The 20,547-nt window shown below is 44.1% G+C and overlaps 1 protein-coding gene across 3 annotated transcripts in view; it reads right to left on the bottom strand.

The window, feature by feature from the left end:
* Positions 1-20,547, bottom strand: part of igf2bp2a (insulin-like growth factor 2 mRNA binding protein 2a) — a 32,187-nt gene that overhangs the window by 2,387 nt on the left and 9,253 nt on the right. For 2 of the 3 annotated variants that reach the window (XM_029831527.1, XM_029831636.1), the window contains exons 3-15: positions 9,505-9,553; positions 8,636-8,687; positions 6,178-6,241; positions 5,794-6,078; positions 5,557-5,691; positions 4,647-4,769; positions 2,950-3,085; positions 1,889-2,026; positions 1,238-1,306; positions 1,007-1,123; positions 731-805; positions 452-583; positions 39-152 (exon numbers count right to left, since the gene is read on the bottom strand). In XM_029831527.1, coding sequence (XP_029687387.1) covers positions 39-152; positions 452-583; positions 731-805; positions 1,007-1,123; positions 1,238-1,306; positions 1,889-2,026; positions 2,950-3,085; positions 4,647-4,769; positions 5,557-5,691; positions 5,794-6,078; positions 6,178-6,241; positions 8,636-8,687; positions 9,505-9,553 — 1,489 coding nt within the window. The remainder of the gene's footprint in view (positions 1-38; positions 153-451; positions 584-730; positions 806-1,006; positions 1,124-1,237; positions 1,307-1,888; positions 2,027-2,949; positions 3,086-4,646; positions 4,770-5,556; positions 5,692-5,793; positions 6,079-6,177; positions 6,242-8,635; positions 8,688-9,504; positions 9,554-20,547) is intronic. The other variant, XM_029831584.1, reaches the window with a different exon arrangement.

The following is a 20,547-nucleotide window of genomic DNA, read 5'->3' as shown; positions in this document are numbered from 1 at the left end:
GTTGCTTTGTCAGTCATTAAAGAGTGATTATTAAGCACCTGGTTGGCAAAAAAATGCCCGCAGATTTTCACGACAACCTCATTTTTTTCGTCCGGAGTTTGGTCCCGCGGTACGATGACCTCAGCGCTCGTGAGGCTCTGCAGCTCGTTCACCTGAGGACAAAAAGACTCGTCAGAGGCTTCAAATTACTCCTCTACTCCTCACTTTCAGAGACAGAGTATCAAATTATAGTAAACCGAAACAGTCCTGAATAAAACAAAGTCAACCAGGCGCTCTTTGGCCTAGAGTTATTCACTTAAGAACCAAAAAATCAATAAGAAAATCACTTGTATCACAGTAAAACGTCCAAGTGTCACTTTTGAACATGAAAGTATTGTCATTAATTTAAGGGGCATAAATGTTTGACTTCCAGCCTTAACACTAATTGAGTAACTTTCAAATCGCAGCTCACCGTCTTGCCACCTTTGCCGATGACTCTGCCAGCTGCAGTGGAGGGAACCTTGATGTGCGTCTCCAGCCGTACTTCCTCCTTCCCCGTGAAAATGTTCTCCTCCTTCAGCTTCCCAAATATCCGACCTTGGGCCTGGAATAAAGAGGAGGGAATGAGGCAAGGAGAGACTGGGGAAAATAGAGAGACAGTGATCCAGTGCTTTTTACTATATGGTATAAAATGATGAATAATCGATCATAATCAATCACTTCATATTACAATATTTCCTTTAGAAATTACCTTAAACTGAGCCTCTGGTGTCCCAGTAATGATAACCATCCTCTCAGTAGCATCTGGCATTTCAGCTGGGGCAATCTGACACACACACACACACACACACACACACACACACACACACACACACACACACACACGTTATTGGGGTAATTAAAGACAGCATTCCTGATTTTCATTATAAATGTTTGTCAAGAGGAAGTACTGGTCCAGCAAGAATGGCTCTTTCGCCCGAATAAAATCGCATTTGTTTGCTCACGCGGTCGGCACTGGAAATCTCACCTTGATAGACGCACCAGCGAAATGGGCAAGTTGTTTGATGTGCTGACCCTTCTTTCCGATCAGGGCCCCGACAGCCTGAGTTGGAATAAAAAGGTAGGCAACCTCTTGCTCTTGAGCCTGATAAAAGCAACATAAAAATAATCAATCGCTGAACTTTATAAGATGCATCCCAAAAGTTGGTTTGAAGAGCCCTGATCTACGGACATCAGTGGAGCTTCTAGGAAGACATACCGCGTGCTGGTGGGGGATGGCACTTGCTGGAGGGACCCCGTACAAGCTGCTGAGATGTGAGGAGTGACCCTGGAACCAGAGCGAGAGTCAGACCCATCGAGCCGTGACACCACATGCACATAGACAATTCATGCTTTCCTTTTTATGGTTCACCTTTATTTATCTATTAATTTAGAGGGAACTCTGAGTGAATCACACCCCCGCTTCCTTAACCATGGAGCACGCACGCACATTCTCACACGCTGTCTCACACCGTTCCAGCTTGACCTCATCAGGCAATGAGTGGAGACTTTGTTTTACAGATCAACTGACTCATCTGGGGGAATTCTGCTGCCTCCACACAGCACACAACATCGTGGGGAAAGACATTTGTTTGCTTTGTAAGTGTGAAATAATCATGGCGTCTCTACGCTGGCAGTGTAAACCCCACAGTCGGGGGTAGTCTGAGCCACATCGTATTCCAATGGTAAGAATGCAGATATCGTGACAAACAGCCACACTCAACAGGTATAAATCAACATAGTCCCCTGGCAGACAGCGTGTGCATGCGAGTTAGAACCCCCGCCGCAACGCTGTGAACATTTTCAAATCTTCAGTCGAGCTAAATGTGCATCTTTTCCAAAGATGAATACAAATGCAGAGCATACGCACTAAGAAAGGATTGTATCCTGCTGGTCCCACAGGTGGCATGGTGCTGCGAGGCCCAGCGGCCGGGGAGAGCACTGGCAGGGTGGAGGAGAAGATTCCGAGTGCATTCAGGTTCAGGCCTGGGATGAGGCTGGTTTGCTGCTGGGGAGAGGAGATTTAGATCATGGAGATTTAAAAAAAAGGTTCAAGACTAAAACTTCTGCTATATAGAGGGTGTTTTTTCAATTAAAATTGTTACATCACTCAGTTCTTCTCATTGATCCATTACAGTACTCTTTGAATTTAAAAGGACCTTTTTAAAATGACATTGCACGTCATCTGGTTTGACTCCCTTCATGTAATATCCGCCATGTTGCACTAGATGGCCCTCATCACTTGCTGTGGAGGCAGTACTCCCCCTGACAGGTGCCAGAGCTGTTCACACCCATCAGAGAAATCCAAGCAAAGGATGCACGGCACCTTTTTATGGGCCCAGAATTATTAGGATGTGTTCATGAGGAAAAAGAAAGGCAGAAGCGGGGATCTCAGGTCTCTGACAGTCCATCGACTGTCTGCTTAAAATCGGCGCCCTGACTGCAGCTGCTTTATCAGCATCACTATAATGCAAAGGGAAGGGTGCAGTGTGCGCTATCGTCGCTATCTCCTCCCTTCCAGAGTTTGACCTCTGCACTGCAGCACTAGTGATGTCATCAGAGCAGTGTGAAAGAGGAGCGAGGTGAGAGCTGGCGGCCTGCAGTTATCAGATGCATGCTGGGAAACGTGGTGCGTTACAGAAAGAACACAGACCAACGCAGCAGGAAAGTGAGTGTGAGTCATAGAGGAACATACAAACACAGGCCCGCTGAGCTCAAACAAGCTCCTCACCAATGAGCTGCTCTCTGATCGTTTACCGTTATCCATTAGCGAGCAGATGCTTTAGTGATGCTGCTGCTAATATAATGAATGGGGAGGGAACGCCCTCCCGCTGTTGATAGCACTCCTCTCCCGACATTCACCTCTCAGCCTGAGTCAACCACTGAGTGTCTGAGAAGCCTGCTGATGGATAATCTTCAAGTTCAGCTTACATTTATAGCAGCTATGTCGTTTTCGTAGGCTTCCCTCAGCTTCTTCATGATCTCCACCTCGGCGTTGCAGCACGCCTCCAGGCTTCCCTTCACTGTGATGGTCCTCTCATTGTTGTAAATGTTTAAGTCCTGTAACCTGCAAGGAAGATCTCACACACACACGCACACACAGACACACACAAGCATACACACGCACACACACACAAACACGCGCGCACACATATATACAGACAAACATACACATTAGTGATATGCATAAGTAACTACGCAAATCATTTTCTGGTCTGCAGATGTGACTAACATTAAAAAATAAGACTATCTAATTCAAAATAAGCCACCTCTCGGATATAAGCAACAAATATCGTCAAAATTAGCATTTTTAGATTTTTCCCATAATAATGTGCAAAAGCGTCCTCTCATTAGATATCAACTTGTTTCCAAACAAACACGACAGACATTTATTATTCATTATATTGACACACGGTTTAAAGAAGCCTGGAGTCATTTGTGTTCAAGGTAAAATGCTACAAATGTCACCATTTATATTTAACAGTAGACTTTGGCTCATGTTGAAATGTCTTTTTCAGCCCTTTCAGGGTATCAAATTACAAATATGAGAGGCTTTTGTCTGCATTTGGGTGGGGTTTTTAAAGGCCTACTCACCTGCATAGTCAACAGCACATTGCATGTGATTATTCTGCTCAGCTCTCTAATGTCTCCATAATAGGAGCTGTTTTTACCCTCTCACTTATTTACTGGTTTCACTTTCACGCCATCAGAGAAAGTGGTGACACACCATTCTGTTTTATTGAATTAACTCAGTAAACAAAATTATGAATATTCTACTCAAGACAGTAATTTCCTCTCATTAGATTAATACATTATATTTTATTCTATTTCCCTCAATAAATATGGAACTCATTACAGCAGATTAAAACACTAAGCGTAGCTTAAATGTTGACCTCTACCGATCTGGAATTCCTTTATTCTAGAAATCATTCCAATCGGTGAGTAAGTCGTCTGTGTCACATGGTAATATGATGTTGCACGCAGTTTTGTACTGTGTTTCGTATCAGCATTTGTTGGTTATTAATCTAAAGGAACCAATCAAAAATGATGTCGCAAAAAGAATAACAGCCAAGTGTTTTAATACAGACTAATAAGTGTAAAAACTGAGAGTCCGGAACTATTTACGTGACTTGTGTCAGAAAGGATGCTGCAGCCTTTGTGACTGATGCGTACTGTACTTGTGGTGTAAAAAGATTGCTGACTTTGTTTGTGTCCATAATGTTACAACACTCCCGCGGTGGTTCGTAAAATGCCACCGCACTGTTCGGCTTTTAGTTTACAATAAAACTTGAAAAGTTCAGTTCAAATTTCCACACGACTCTTTTCTCATTCTCTCCAATTGTTTGAGGCTCATTTGATACACAGACAAAAAAAATCAGTCGCCAGAAATGAGCAAAGGTTGTTGAGCACAAGCTATGAAATGGGCTGTGCCCCCACCCCTGATATGCCTTTCATGAGGCGATGCAGCAGTGACCAACTCTTTACCAACCTTTTTATCAACCACGTGCTGCTAATGAGCAGGGGAGAAAGGTGTGGCACAGTGACAGAAACATCTGCGCGTCGCGTAATAAAACTGAGGGATCACAGCTCATGCGTGTGGGAAGGAGAAGTCAGGAGCTGGGACTTACGAGGAGATGGTAATCTTGGTCCCTGTCTCCTCCTCGATCTTCTTCAGGTTGCGGCCCTGCTTTCCAATCAGCCGGCCTATGTAGTTGTTGCTAGCGATGATCTTCAGAGGGATGTCTTCCATCCTACACCAACAAACACACGTAGTTTTGGTTACATGATGAAAGAGGTTCTCCCGAGTGGTACTTTTGTTGCTATTATCTGAAGAAAAGTGAATGCTATGTGAATCCAACAGAGAATAAAAGAGGACGTATTGACTTAAAGGCACTTTTAAATACATACTAGTAATGTGTGTATATTAGCATTTTATATAACATTCAAGATTAAATTCAGAACTTGCACACGACATTGTAAATGTTAAATTAGAAAGCACCACTGTTTCAGAATTCACACGCACCAGCATTTATCATCCAATCAGGAGTAAAGTATCCAATGGTGCAGTGGAGACCACAGCGTTGTCTTTTTGACAAATTAACTTGCAAGTTAGTAACCTTATAACTGTCAGACCATTTTTCTGCGACGCATGTGGCGTCCAGCCTTGCAGGCTAATGTATAGAGCTACTGGATCTTTTCCCACAGTACATTACAACAAAGAGAAATATTGTTTTTGTTGAAAATCAAAGGTAGATGGATGAGAAGAGTGTAAAAGGTGCAGTGTCTTGTTAAACGTCTCAACCATGTTGGCCTGTTTCCTTAAGGCTAAGCTGTCATCACGTGTTAGCCTTTGTGTCAGGTGTACCGTAGCTGGTGGTGAGTGGTCTCAACGGCTCCACGGCGAGATTAAAAGATGTGCAGGCAGGTTAAAGGATAAGATTACAGCCATGTGGACATTCAGGTTAAGCTCGGCGTGAGTGCATACATGTTCAACAGTTTTACAGACACATTTGGGAACGCTCAAACATGTCGACTCACGCCTTGGTCTCATTGGCCTCTTTCTGCATGATTTCCATGATCATACGACAGGCGGCGGAGCAGCCCTCGGGGGTCGAGTGGATGGTGATGGGCTTTTCTGCGGCACCTGCATTCTCTTTTCGATGGATGTCCACCCTGGCAGGCAAAAACAAACACAATGAGTCGATTACCTGGAAGCTTAAACGCCATGGTAGATAAAACCGGCCAACAAAAACATGCCAAGAGACAGCGGCTTACTTGGACTGTGTCTGCTTGGTGACATTCTTGATGGTGAGGCCCTCCTTGCCGATGATGGCTCCCACATACTGAGTAGGCACGATGATGCGTAGGTCCTGTTGTGTTGTGCGCGGAGCACCAAATTCTCCTGAGGGCCCGGGCTGTGAGGCACCTTGATTCCGTGACAATCGACCTCCGCGTCTTGTGCGGGGAGCCTGATCGGGCGGAGCAGCGTCCATGTCTGCAATATACGACACCTTGAAAGAGTAGTCGTCAAACTGGTGTCCCGTTAACTTCTCGATGGCTCTGGGGATTGATAATACAGTATATTTAGAAGGTGACACAAAACATCACAATGGAGCATCGCACTTGGTGCACAGCTGCGCCGACATGTGTGCGACTTACTCTTTAGCTTCCTCCTTTGTTGAGTATGTCACATTCACCACCGCCGTTTCCGTATCGGTGTTCACTGCAAGGATGACAGAGAGGGAAAAAGAGAAACAGGAGACACGGTGAATAGAGGTGTGCAGGTACGAGGCCGGTCGCTTCTGTTGCCGCAGGTGAGACGTGTTCAGGTTTCTGTGGTGATCCACAGAGGCTAATCTATACCAGCCGCACCACACTGGCAGTCCTCCAGACACCACTGGTTTCTCTGCAGGCTTGTACAGCTACAGTTCAAACACAAAGAAATCCACTGCTGCAGCACGCAACTATTAACACTGAGGTGAATTCATTAATCCCTGATTAAGACATTGCATAATTTAAAAGGAATAGTATTCAGGTTTGGAACAATAAAGCACTGGCGTGAGCTTGATTATTGCTTGACTGTGTGGCAATTTCTGTGTGACAGACCCTGGCGTCTCACTGTGGTCTCAAAAAGACAGATGAGGCAACAATGAGGCATCAAAATATTTTTTTTAAATTCTGAAAGAAGGCCTTATTTAATCATTCAATACATGTTGTAATTGAGCTGAATCAAACAGGCTGGCTAATTGTACTGATTATATTGAGATTTTAAGATGATATAATCAATAATCCTCAATCTCTTCTATTTTCTAACTATAACCATGTGCTTGGACACAGAGGTCAGGCTGAATGGGCAGTAGCCCGAGCAGCTGTGTCCGTTTCTGCCACGAAGACAGAGATCCACTGGATCTATTCATATAATATCAGGTAACCGTGGCAGTGACAGAAAAATTAATACAGCGTGTCCAATACCAGAGAGACAGCAACTAATATAATAGTCCAGAGCATGTTAATTAAAGATACAGCTGACATAAAATTGTTGACAGTCTTTGAAATATTTACAGGGGGGGGGGGGTTTCCATGTCCAGGACACAGAAAAAAATATGACAGCTTAAAAATCAGAGCAGATGTGTCACACTGGAGTTAAGGGCTAGTGAAGAAGAGACCTATGCTGAGTCAAAGTGGTAAGGACAAATGAATAATAAATGTGGACTTCAAGGATCAGAACAATTTATACAATAAGGAAAAATCCAATTAAGGGGAAACACTTGTTGCTTTCTCCTACAGCAGCTGGTTTTTTTTCTTAATTCAACAATCAACAACAGCTGGAAATCTCTGATAAATTAGAAAAAAATGTAACTTCAATAGTAGAGAATTGCAGACATGTAAAATCAACTCAAACAGCCAATAAATCTGGATCAAATGCTGATACGCACGGTCCAATTGGGGCTTTATTTAATGTTTAATATTTTACTAGTTGGGTTTCATTTTCCTCAGCTCGTCACATTAGACGCTGCAGACGGCGGCTCGGTGAAAACAAAGCCTGCAGAGGTGCACGCTGACCCGCAGGTGAGTAAGGGTTAATCTCCGACAAGAGTGCCCGTCTGGCTTAGCGAGGACGAGTGGGCAGCCAGCTCTGCCCCCGCCCCCCACGCCAGACAGCCTTCGCCATGCCACACAAGGACCTGGGACTCCTCCAAACACTCACCCCGTAACCAGAGCGCACGGACGCCAGCGGACAGACGCGACAGGCGGAAGGGAAGTTGGGATGGGCACACAAAAGGAGGGGGGGGGGGGCAGGGGGCAGGGGGGCAGATACACGAGGCGGCTGGCTGTAATGTGCTGCTGGTACCTCCTACAGATAGTTGCGCTGTTATAACAGCAGACTCTGGGAAACTCTTGAATGAGCAGCGCACGTGTGTGTGTGTGTGTGTGTCTGTGTGTGAGCAGTGTGTGTGTGCGTTTCCCTGGATACTCTTTTAGCACCTGTCATCAATACAGTGGGTGGTAGCTTTTCTTGGACAGAAGATGAGATGCAGTGAATGTGAATGTGCATGCAGATGCAAAAAAAAGTTCCCAGAGAGTCTCTCACGCACGCGCACGCACACACACACACACACACACACACACACACACACACACACACACACACACACACACACACACACACACACACAGTACATCAGACAGAAGAACAGCCTCACCACAGGCGCCTTCAGAGTCCACCCCCAGTACCACAACACACTCCCTGATGCAGATGCACACACATAAGTAAACGCTTACAGACTTAAACACACTCACATGTGGACGCATTACTACTGGACGTCTGCACGCTTTAATCCTACACTGATAATCCTGGAAGTACACAGCACTTATTATAGAGGCGGCGTGTTAATTAAATGGTGCTACCCCAGGGTCAAATTGGTAGCACATATACCACACACACATGTACAGTGACAAGATGATAAATGTTCAGTTCTTTGCAGAGTTACGGTTGGACGATGGCGTGCGGGTAGAGAGGAAGTCACGCCATAAGGGGAGACGTCTCCCTTGGAGGTCTTTGTTTACATATGACTAAAGAGACGTATGCACTGGACCTTTGGAGCTCGTTCCATACCTTGTTCCACGTTCTCTACAGTACCATGCTGAGCTAGAAGGCCATCCAAAACCTGAGGGAGAAATCAGAGCAGAGACAAACACATGAAAAGACACACGCACAAACACACACAGGTCTGCTGGCAGCTGTACCAGTCTGATCAGTGACACAAGTGTCCTCAAGAATCTTGCACAATGGCCATAAACGATAAACTGGCTGTTTCTTAGTAACTGATTTACACAAATTTAGGTTTGGCTGGCTGAGATGTTTTAGTTTGCAATGTGAAAGCCGATAAATGAAATCTAAGCAGGAACAAATAAATAAAAACACAAGCGGCAGCTGTGAAGCGCGGTAGATAACTGCCCTTAATCACTCGCGTGTTACGTGCAGAGAGATTTAGGGATTTATGCGTAAAATTGCACATATCTTCTGTTGTTAAAGACTGTCGTTATTCATCAGTAAAACGGTCGCAGGCGTTGTACACAGCTGAATGTGAATAAATAATAAATTCGACAAATGTGTCACACACACAAACACACACACAAACACACAGACACACACACACAAACAGACACACACACACACAAACAGACACACAGACACACACACACACACACACAAACACACAGACACACGCACAGACACACACACAGACATACACACAGACATACACACACACAAACAGACACACACACAGACATACACACAGACATACACACACACAAACAGACACACACACAGACATACACACAGACATACATGCACAAAGCAAGAGACGTAAACACTGACGCACCAACACCAACAGTATAAGAACTGATGACTTATCGGCTAGTTATGTCACGGTCCTTGAACAGAGCGTCACTCTCTCAGACTCTTTCACACTCACTGACCTCCCACTGTAGATGAGGTGGAATGTTCCGGATCTGGATCTTCCGACTCCTGCGGAGATGAGAGAGACGGAGAGGGAGACAGGGCGGCTTTAACAGACCTGAAGCACTCATGAAACACAGAAAAACACGTCAGGTCTCATCTGTTGTTATTTAAGGAGGCAAATTCAACAGCTGAGAGGCAAAAGGCGTCTCCATGATGAGGGCTGGGTTGGACAGTAAGTTATAGGCTGGTGTCATTTTAATGTTCTGCAGTGCCCACAGCTCATTTAACACAAGTCTATCACAAATCAAATAACAGTGGAGCTGCCGAATGAAATAATGGACAGCAGCAACAGTAAAAGCTGCCTGAGTGGGACTACTTATAAAGCCCTCAGATCTGGTGCTGAAGCTTTCTGATCATTCGTCAGGGAAAAATAAGCACAATTAGTAAGAATTGTCTAAAATGATATCAGTGCAGCATGTTGCAGTAAATTACTCTAAACATGAAGACCAAACCTCACTTGCAAATTTGATTTTACAATTTCAAAGAGCACAATAAGATAAGGATAATACAATACCGGTAGTATTGGTTATATTTTTTAATCTCCTTTTTTGGTGTGTGTGTGTGTGTGTGTGTGTAGGGTGGGAGAAAGCAAGTACAAAAAGCAAAAACTTGCACAGCAGGCAACAAACAACATTTTCATTATTCCCTGAGAATTTATTCATTTATTCCGTGACAGTGTGTCGCTCTTGGTTTCAACTCACAATCATTTCATTTCACCGGGGGTTTTTGGCCAAATATCTGCATATTGCGCGGCTGAGTCGTGGTTAACGGCAAGTAGACGATGAACATGGACAAACTCTCGGATGTAAAAATAACGAGAATTTGATATTTTAAATCGCAGCCGTGAACACTGTTGAAGATCAAGACAAGATAGAGATGATATATGAGGAATTACTGGAGCGAGAGTGGAGAATGCGGGGAAGGACGTGGATCCATCTAAATTTAGGAGCACGCTCCACAGGAAAACATTTGGCATCTTTCTCTGAAACACATCTGATGCAACAGTTCTCCTGTCGACATCAGGCAGAGGACACAAGCCTGGAGTGGACGGAGCTGGCAGCTGGACGAGAAAGGATGACTCCTCCTGCGTCCCCTCTTTCTGCACTCTCCCATCCTCTAGTGGCTCGTGACAGGAAAATGAGTAAAGTCTGGTTCACCCTGTGTTGTGTAGATTCAGCTGACGCAAAAGCTCAGAGACCTTTTTTTTTTTTTTTTAGAAAATCTGATCACTCGACACACAGCAGCAAAACAAGAGGAAGCGTTGTGAATTGCTAAAACACACGGCTGTTAAGAACTTCTTGCCCCCTCAGATTCAGTCAGAAGCTGTTTATCTTTAGGGAGGAAAATCCAGACCTCAGAACATCAAATAAGATAAGAAACCAAAAGCCCTTTTGGTTTAGAGGCATCTGCTAAAAACAGTTCTACAGGTCCATTTATTCACCGTCTTATTGCAGCACAGCCATTTTCTTCTATGTGGAGCTAAATTAATTAATCAAGAGACACACACAGGACTACATGCCCACACACGTGCGCGTGCACGCGTGCGCGCACCATTCTCACTTCATTAACTACAACTCAGACAGAGCTGAACTCCAGAAAGGCTTTGCGAATCTGATTTCAACTTTTGCTTCCTGAGCTAGGTCAAAGTCCGCTTCCTAATTGTTCTTTAAATCATTTTTTTGTTCGTTTTGTTTTTAGAAAGCAAAAATCACAAATACCAATCACAATCAACACAGGCACAAATTGGCAGAAATAGAAATATAATCCATAATGCATGACCCACCATGTCCACTTACTGGTGATTCCTGTTTTATTATCATGTTCTTCATAATTACGTTAAAGTTAGTGGGAACATGAGCTGAGCCCCGTCCAACGGTGAAAAGCGCCTCGACTCTTTGCTGCGCTCACACAGGTTTCAAAGGCTCCACTGTCATTCTGAAAAACGCACAGGAAGTTTCCTGACTGGACATCACTCGGAAAAAGTGACAGTTCCTCCCGGCAGTTCTTCGAGGACTCATTTTCAGGATGCCTGTGGCCACAGACTGGCCATGAGTTGACTGCTTTGTGTTTGTCTCCGGGACGGGGAGCGGCACAGCACACGTCCCACACTGACGTTCAGCCAGTGTTTTGCGTTTTGATCGAGCCGTACTCACAATGTAATCAGGGACATCTTTAACAGCTAACACTGGCTGCTGGTCTGAACTCTGAACCAAACGGCAGTTATTGGATATTAAGAGGAACCTTGAATTTGAGAATTTAGGCCTGCCTGTTTTGATAGTCGATGTCATATCTTCCTGTTTTAGAGGCTTTTTCTTCAATTTTGAAGGGTTTTTTTGGCAACATTTTAGGGCTAAAAAAATTGCATCATTTAATTAGATTGCTTTGGAGTAAATACAAAGGAAATCAATTAGAATAATCATGTTTGAATTCAATCACTATGCAGATAATTTTCATTCTTTTATATGCGCATCATATATCTATTATAACAAAACAATGAATATGATAAAATCCCATATTTACTGGTATTTATTGACTGATTTAAGAAAAAAAGCTCTTTCAAATCCTTTTCATGAAATCCCTGAATGGAGAGGGGTAATTTAAAAAGAAATTAATTTTCTTGTTTCCCGTCATGACCCTGGGCCCGAGCCAACAGCACAAGCACACGACCTATTCTATGATGTAAGATTTTTATTTCATTTCATTTTTTTTAAAATACAGCAAGAATGAATAGTTTCCCATGATATTTCACATGAAAAAGACGACTGTAAGCAAAACAGCCTGAATTTGATTAAATTTCTATTCTGTCCTGAGCTTCTTGATCATATATTTTTGGATCAAAATACCCACGAAGACTGTATTATTTCATATTGCATAAAAAAAGCTTCCTTAAATCATTGCCAAATAAGATCTAGCTGGAATCCACCACACATGAGTCACGGCGCTGCATGCGGGCACATGATTGGATAAAGACCATGTGTGTGTCCGTACAAAAGCAGGAAAGACTTTGAAGTCAAACATTTGTTGGTGGAGGAAAAGAAAAGTGGTGGGACGAGACGTCAGCATCCAGGGACAGTGTGAGGAAAAAAACCCACCGCAAACTATGGACATAATCAAAAGTTGTGCAAAAACACAGTGAATTAGAGGTTTTTGGAGATGTTGGCCCTTAACTGTGGAGACATGACTGCAAGCGTGACTGCGCAGAAGATAAAGTGAATTAATGTACTAAAATTAAAGCCACAATGTTTTACTTTTTACATGTCAGCATAAATGTACATTAAAGGAGTTGCTCAATTACAGTGATTAAGTGGTTTTTTTAAACAAACACAATTAGTTCTAATGTGAGTCCTGCATGTGCTAAACCTCCATTTAAAACACAGAACATGATCAGTGATTAAATTGTCACAAAATCTGAGTAGTCTCCTAAAAAAATCCAGAGCCATGAATGAGGAGGGAAAGCTTTTATTTCTCTTTCTGAAGAACCCCCTGAGTGAATGATTAAACATTCCGTTGCCTGTCCAATGATTCAGTCTAATCAGGCTTTTAAAAGTATTGTTTACCTGTCTGGTGCTGCCAGAGACAGATCACGACATGCCATTGGCTATAATCTTGCATATGTACACGTAAGTGTTCATTAATATGTGTTGTCCCTATTTCCAATAAAAAAGCTCAACTTCAACAGCGGGACCGAGCAGGCAGACGCTCCCTGGACAAATAAAGAGGCATCTGAAACAGCCTATCGGCGCACCTAGTGAGTCGAACCTCTCAAGACAAACAGTAAACACGGTGACCTCAGCTAAAAACCATCATCGTTTACACATAAATTCTTTTGTTCCTCCGTCATTTCCTCTGCATGCAAGTGTCACTGAATGACTCCCAGTGCATTTTAATTAAAACCACACATCTTTCACACACATATAGCTGTTACTTCGCTCTTACTGACGTGTGTGAAGTCCGTGTCTGACAAAAGAACCCGCAGTGGTGAAAATAACTGATGACTTTCAAAGTGAGTGATGATCAGGCGCTCGCTGCAGCCACACCGCACAGATAAAGTCGGAAATGAAAACCTCTGCGAACATAAATCAGCCTGGAGACGTGCGATTATGCAGCCGCTGTGTCGTCACCTGACATGCGCAGCCATATATGCACCGTAGAAGTGACACAAACATGCAACAGCGTAGCGATCTGTGAGACAACTGTTGCTCTTCATCTTTGTCAGCAGGGAAGGGGCTGACGAACACCAGAGCGCATTTGGTCAGAGCGCGGGGGTCCTGATATGCCGTCCACGGACGGTCTAATCGGAATTAACCCAATTTCAATTTAGGACCCTTAAGCTCTTAAGCGCCTAAAGGCTTCAAAATCTCAGTGAGGAAGCAACAAGTCGACAATATTGAGACGGCCCTGCTGTGTGGAAAACATCCATCCGCTCCCGCCGCTGCTGCGTGACGCTCCAGACTGCTTGTTTAAGGCTCATCTACCTCTATAGGCTCCATATGGGTTCCTACACATTTTTATTTCCTGTCAAATGCAAAGAGGAGCTGTTTTTGTTTCTCCACAAGGTGAAATCCCAAATCAGTTTTAGCCCTCTCCTCCCAGTTTCTATGGAAAGACGCATTACAGTATATACGCCACCCACAAGGTCTCTGCATCTTCTTTTGTCCTATATAAATAAGCAATTTCTGTGGTCGGGCAGAATACCCGTGCAATAACATCACTGCGGGCGCAGGGTCAGTGATCTTTACACAGGGCATTAACAGTACCGCAGCGTGCTAAATGAATACAAAATGAATTACTAATTAACATCCACTCAGGTTTCATTCGGGCTCCTCAATCAAGGACATTCTTCTTTGCTCTATTCAGTGATGAAGCTACCTGCTTCAGAAAGAAAAATGCTCTCGAGGGAGAAGGACAGAGCATTAAAGTGATGCAGAATTCAGGGAGATGAAGTCAATGATTCCCAGTGCTCAGTAAGCAGACTGCAGTTTACCGTTAAAAAACCAAATGTACAGGCTTTAATGACTCAGACGCAGCCTTTTAAAAGCAAGTCTCATTGTCATTTTGAAGCTTTACGTCTGGCAGACTCTCCTGCAGCACACCTAAAAATGCCAGGACTCGTGAACAAAGGTACCCCCTCATCTGTGGGTGAAGGTGCCTTCTTTTGCTCCACCCTGCCAACATACTGCAAGTGGAAACTGAACTGAATGCAGCAGGCATATTTGCCTGCCTCAGTCTGTTTCACACATTTTCTGTTGTTGTTTGTTTTTAAGTTGTGTTGAAGCACAGTGGGGAAGCAAAAGCCACAAGGCAGGCAGAGAGCCAAGATGGAAGGCCACAGCCCGCTAGTGCCAACCAGAAATTCACATAAGTACTGATACTATAACTCCAACATTTGTTTAGTACTTGCTTTTGTCGTATTGCAGGAAGAAAATCATTTTTCAGTCGTCTGGTGTAATCGGCGAATTAATTTCCAGCGCACTAAAATGCCAGAGTCAGTGTCCAACTGACACAAGACAAATTTCCTTCCTGTCATGCCTGCAAAACCAGTGAAATTAATATTTTGAAACGTTCTCCCGTTATCGCACTGACTTAATAAATTCCCATTTAAATGAAGACATTTTGCTTTCGCATAGCGACACACACAAATCAAATCTAGGTTTTTACTTTTGGGTGAAGACACAAAGTTTTAGGACTATGTGTTACGACAGGAGAGACACGAAGCGGTCAAATACTAAAGGACAAGTCCTTAACACAAGTAACAAAGGGTGAACCCACCAGATAGGAGATCAGGCTGCTGTTGTCAGAGAACAGCAGAGGGAATGTTTCTATTAGAAATTCTGAACAAAGGATCTATCGGCAACTCCTGCAATATATCACTGACAAATTTAAAGCAGGACACACACATATACCGAGCAGTGATGTCATGAAGGTCACGCAGTGGTCTAACGTGGCTGAAGTGTAGGTGAAACTGAGGCCCAGGCATAACGTGGCGCGACAACACGAAAAATCCATTCACACTTCTGAAGCATGTTTGAAGTTGCGCTTTTAAAGATGCTAGCTTCACCTAATCTATCATCGAATTTAATTCAGAGACTGTCTGTGTTTCCACCTAATCAGCAATCATTTGCGGGGCCTTGTGTGGTTGAGTCCCTGTCCTGTGCACACCCAATGCTTGTCTGCCCCTCCACCCTGCTGCAACAGTTACTGAGGACTCCTCTGAGCTTCCGTCACAAAGAACACAGTCAGCACTGACACTGACGGGCAGCCAGCCAGCCCACAGGGACACATCTAACACACAGTCAGGTATAGCCATCTTGTGAGCACTCCCCTCTACACACACGCTAATGTAGTGCTTCTCACACACCTCTGCCCTGAGAGCCAGACAGATGGAGTCCTGATCATGCTGTGGTGGTGCAGCGTGGCTCCGCTGTTTGCTGCTCCTCGCGTTGCAGCGTGCAGCTTTGTTCCTTGGGTCTCATCCTCTAATCTAGAGTGTAGCTTGAGCACACCCCCCTCCATAGGCGGAGGTCCCAGCAGGGTTAACCCGGATCAATATCGCGCACAGGTCACCTAACATTATGCAGGCCCTGTATTCGCTGTATCTGACTGCAGCTCATCTACACAGCATCTCTGGCCATACCCCACTCCCAACTCCCCCACCCAGCTCAGGGGCTTTACTCGTTCACACATCACATTGTCTCAGTCCTCCCCCCCCCCATCTGCAGGGAAGTTCCCGAGCTCAGAGGCAAAGCAGTTAGCAGGAGAGGATTTCACCTCTAAAAACTGAAACACTTGGCAAGCCCGCTCAAAAGAGGAAAAACCCATGCCTGATACAGAGAGGTCCTCATTCTGCAAACAGCACCACCACAAAACAGCGAAACACACGCTACATTTCTAGGCATGGTTCTGAGACCCCCTCCAACCCCCCCACTATGTTAGGAGACGCATTCTGATGCTTAACTGAAGCTTCTCATCGTGGACGAATACAGACTGACGCCTGAAAAACTGCAGTCCTTAAAGGACACTTTAGGCTTTGTGGAAATCTAATTAGTAAACTGAACCTTTGCAATACAAAATAATCCATGGTTGACAATGAAAATATTTATAATTTACATGTTTTAACTCTGATTTTTTTCCCTATTGAAAACCAGCTTTGTGATATTCTGCAGATTATGAAGACATTTGTTTAATTGAAATGAGTGAAGGAAGTGCAGCGGTGTAACCTCGATGAACCATTGAGAGATTAACAAGGCAGTGGGATTATCTATATAGGACACAGTTGGCCAACGTGGGGGGCAGTGCAAATGGGTTTAGGGTTAAACCTGCATCAATAGGCAGTTCTGGGCCACAGCGAGACGGTTCCAAGGGTAAGAAAGTGAAGGTGTAAATAGACCTAAATATTGTGGATGTACAGTCTTACACTGGGTGGAGTAGAGAAGACACAAGCCTCAGATAGATTCATTAATTAGTGCGCTTTCCAAAACCTGATATCATGTTTTGTCACATGATTCCACTCAGAATTTAACCCTGTGATTTAAATACCTCTGAACTCTGTTCCAGATGAAGCCAGAGGTTAGGGAGGAAGTGTGTGTAGGGGTGTGGGTAATTGACAACACAGACAGCTTTGCAGAACATTCAAACTAATTTGATTATCGGTGCCGCTGGAGGGGTGTCAGCACCGATCAATATGTGATTAATACTCGACTAAATATCCTGAGCTGGTGTCGATACTATGAGGTAAAAAGCGTGAGCGCTGAAGCAGCGCCGAGGTGAGGGAATTGCTTTAACGCCAGACAGCGAGGGAAATGGAGGATATTTGGTGAATGGGGAACGGTTTTATTCTTAGCATCTTCAGCCATGTGACAATATGCAGCCCCGCGTCTCAAGTCGCAGCCTTTCCTCACACATTGTACTTGTCCTGAGGTTTTAATTATGTGACCGAATCCCAAACAAATTCAAACACAAGTTTTCCAAATAAAAATTGGATTCTTTATTCATCTGGTGCCCGCTTAATCAGATTTTTAGATCAGATTCACAAGTGTATTAGAGGTTTTCCCAAAGGCTAGAATCCCTTTGAATGCCTACACTGTAAATGATTAATGACAATCGGAAATGCTCTGATTTGTTATCCCGGATACTTGAGGGTACAGTTGAGTAATTAAACAAGTATTTCCAGCCCAACACTCCTCCACGCAAAGACAACTAAACAAATCTGTAAGCGCTTACTACCAAGATTCTTTCATCACTCCTGGCAGGAAACACAAACTGCTTCTGCCTCTTACACAAAAACACCTTGTTTTGGACGGGCGGGGGTGTGTGTGGGGTGTTCACAATCAAGACATAAAAATGATACAGAATTCAGGTGAGATCAAAGAAGCAGAGGACAAGCTCACCACCACCTCACAGGAAACTGCACATAGTGTTGCGTTACAGTGTTGTACTGTGTTTTCCGCCACACTCCCTTCGAGTCCCACCTTTTAAGTCCGACCCCTGTCTGTAATTACAATGTGGAACAGCGTATTGACACCCCTCTATTTCATGTGAATCAGGAAAGACGTTGCCAAAGAGACCAGGCTAGTGTAGAGTCTCACACTCTTGGTATTCAAGAAAATAAACATGGCAGGAGACTCCAAAAACCAAGCCCAGGCTAGTCTGGTTTATCTGTTGTGACATTTCTGTTATTAGCACTGACGTCTGATCAATCGGGCTCCGGACTCAACTCGGGTGTGTGTGTGTGTGTGTGTGTGCGCGCGTGTGTGTGTGCGTGCGTGCGTGTGTGCACATGCGGTTCAGCAGCCCGGGTTGTGATTCATACACCGGCTTTGATGATGTGCTCGAAAAACACAAATGTCCTCTTAAGCTGATCAAAACAGACAACAGCTAAACTTCACAAGTGGACGTGCAAACACCAGTCCTGCCGTGCTGCACTTTTCTTCAAATGTGGGTACATTTGATGTGTCACTCCTTGTCTCCTGGCAGCCTATAATTCCACCTCATTTGTTGTACCCACCTTTGCCATCCAGTGACCAGAAGCCGGGCTGCTGGGTGTCAATCTGTACACCGCTCAATGTAAAACAACGCCATTAGTCTGAAATCAGCCGCAGTCCCTCCTTTATGGAATGTTCAATCCACCACAGGCACAATGTTGAGGAAACAGCATAGTCAAAGATTTCCATGAGTGGTAGCCACAACTAAGAATAAACTGTCAATCCCTGATACTCTATCCAATAGAGCAGCTCACATTCAGCTTACAGTAGACAACATATGCTGTGACGCTATTAACACCCCCTCATGCTACAAAATAGCTTCATTCTGCAACAGAGGTGCCGGGAAAGTAGTGACATAAGGCTGCTGGAGAAATCCCTCACAGACAATGTTGTACAGGTTGCACGGACACAAAGCGTAGACATGAAGGGGAGGGGAAGGGAGGGGAGGGGAGGGGAGGGGAGGACGAACCAAACGATGTTCTGGACAGGGAGAGTGTCACTTTAGGCAACATGCAAAAAACCCCATCAAACTTTGGAAATCGTCCCAAAGACCATGCATGGTTGCTTCCACATTAAATATTTACCACCCTGATGTGCCACACGCACACACGCACGCACGCACGCACACGCACGCACACGCACGCACGCACACGCACGCACACACACTTTTTGTATTGAAGCATCTTTCCTATGGGCTACTCTTCAATTTTAATTGGATCTGTGTCAGTGTGTGCATCATTCCACCTGACACTGACGGGCAGTTCATCAATCTGTTTCATAATGCTGATGCATACTCTATAATATATGCAGTCAGTCAGCTGAAATCCCAGCAATTTGTGCACGCGTTCGATGATATAATGATTTAGAAAATATTCCCCTCAAAGCTGTCATGGCACCCGCTGCTTATAGTGGAACAATGAGTGCACTCATGGGCAACCCAGACACCACCCTACTCCGTATAGTGAGACAGACAAGTTTAGATGATCTCCCTTTCACAGGAAAGGTAAGGTGGTGTCAGGAAAACTGCAGATGCATTTTTAACGCATAGCTTATTGGTGTAATGTGATTTAAAAAAATTTTTTTTTTAAAAACCACAGCGTCCTCCCTTTCCATTCTGCAGCAGCAGTCTCATCTCTCTTGCTCTCCGCTGAGATGTCACACATGCATGCTCTCTCTCCTTCTCCCTCTCTGCCACTCACTTGATATTGGCATGTGCTGGGTCACTTGGCAGAGACTCCCAGCAGCACCTGCCTAGCTCCACGTTCCTCGACTCAACTGTGAGCTCAGCAAATCACAGTCAGGCACAATTGCATCAGGCCACTGGCTTTATATGGTATTAAAGGGGGCAAAACATAGAGCACATCCCAGTCTTACTTTGAATACTCTGATTTTCTGTACCAGAATGTTGAGTAGTTATATTTATACATTAAAAGTGCATTGTGTAGAATACGTTACATTGAAGATTTAGGTGGGCTCAATTATGATTATTTTAGGATGAAAATAATAATACCGTACTTTAAATTAGTGTAGCCACAAGGTCCTGTGATTTTCTACAATTTTTTTCATTTTGAACACAATTCTTTTTTTACACCTTCAGCTGTACCTTCACTTGTATTTTTGTAAAGGTTTTGTCCAGTAAAAGAGGATGCCATTACTGAATTTAAGAGATGGCAAAAGCACATTCTGTGGCCAATCAGGACAAAACTTACACAGATTTATTTTTATGGCAGATCTGATGGGACGTTTAATAAAAAATCAAGTGTTCCAGTGAAGCTGCAGCCAGGAGATTGAGGTGACTATAAAGAATAATCCCGTCTCTCTGTAACAAAAATCACCAGGTAAACAAGTAGTTCTTATCTTGGAGAAGTGAAGATATCCGCAGGTTTTGGGCATGTCTAATAGTTTGACAATGAGCTCAGACATCGACTCAAATCCAAGCAACAAACATCAAGAAACCACTGCTACACAGTAAGTTTTTTAAAGAATATGTTTCATCTCTATTCAGTTTCGTGGCAAAGT

The sequence above is a fragment of the Takifugu rubripes genome, chromosome 1 (assembly GCF_901000725.2).
Source record: "Takifugu rubripes chromosome 1, fTakRub1.2, whole genome shotgun sequence".
Classification (NCBI taxonomy): domain Eukaryota; kingdom Metazoa; phylum Chordata; class Actinopteri; order Tetraodontiformes; family Tetraodontidae; genus Takifugu; species Takifugu rubripes.
This window is presented reverse-complemented; position numbering and strand designations above follow the sequence as displayed.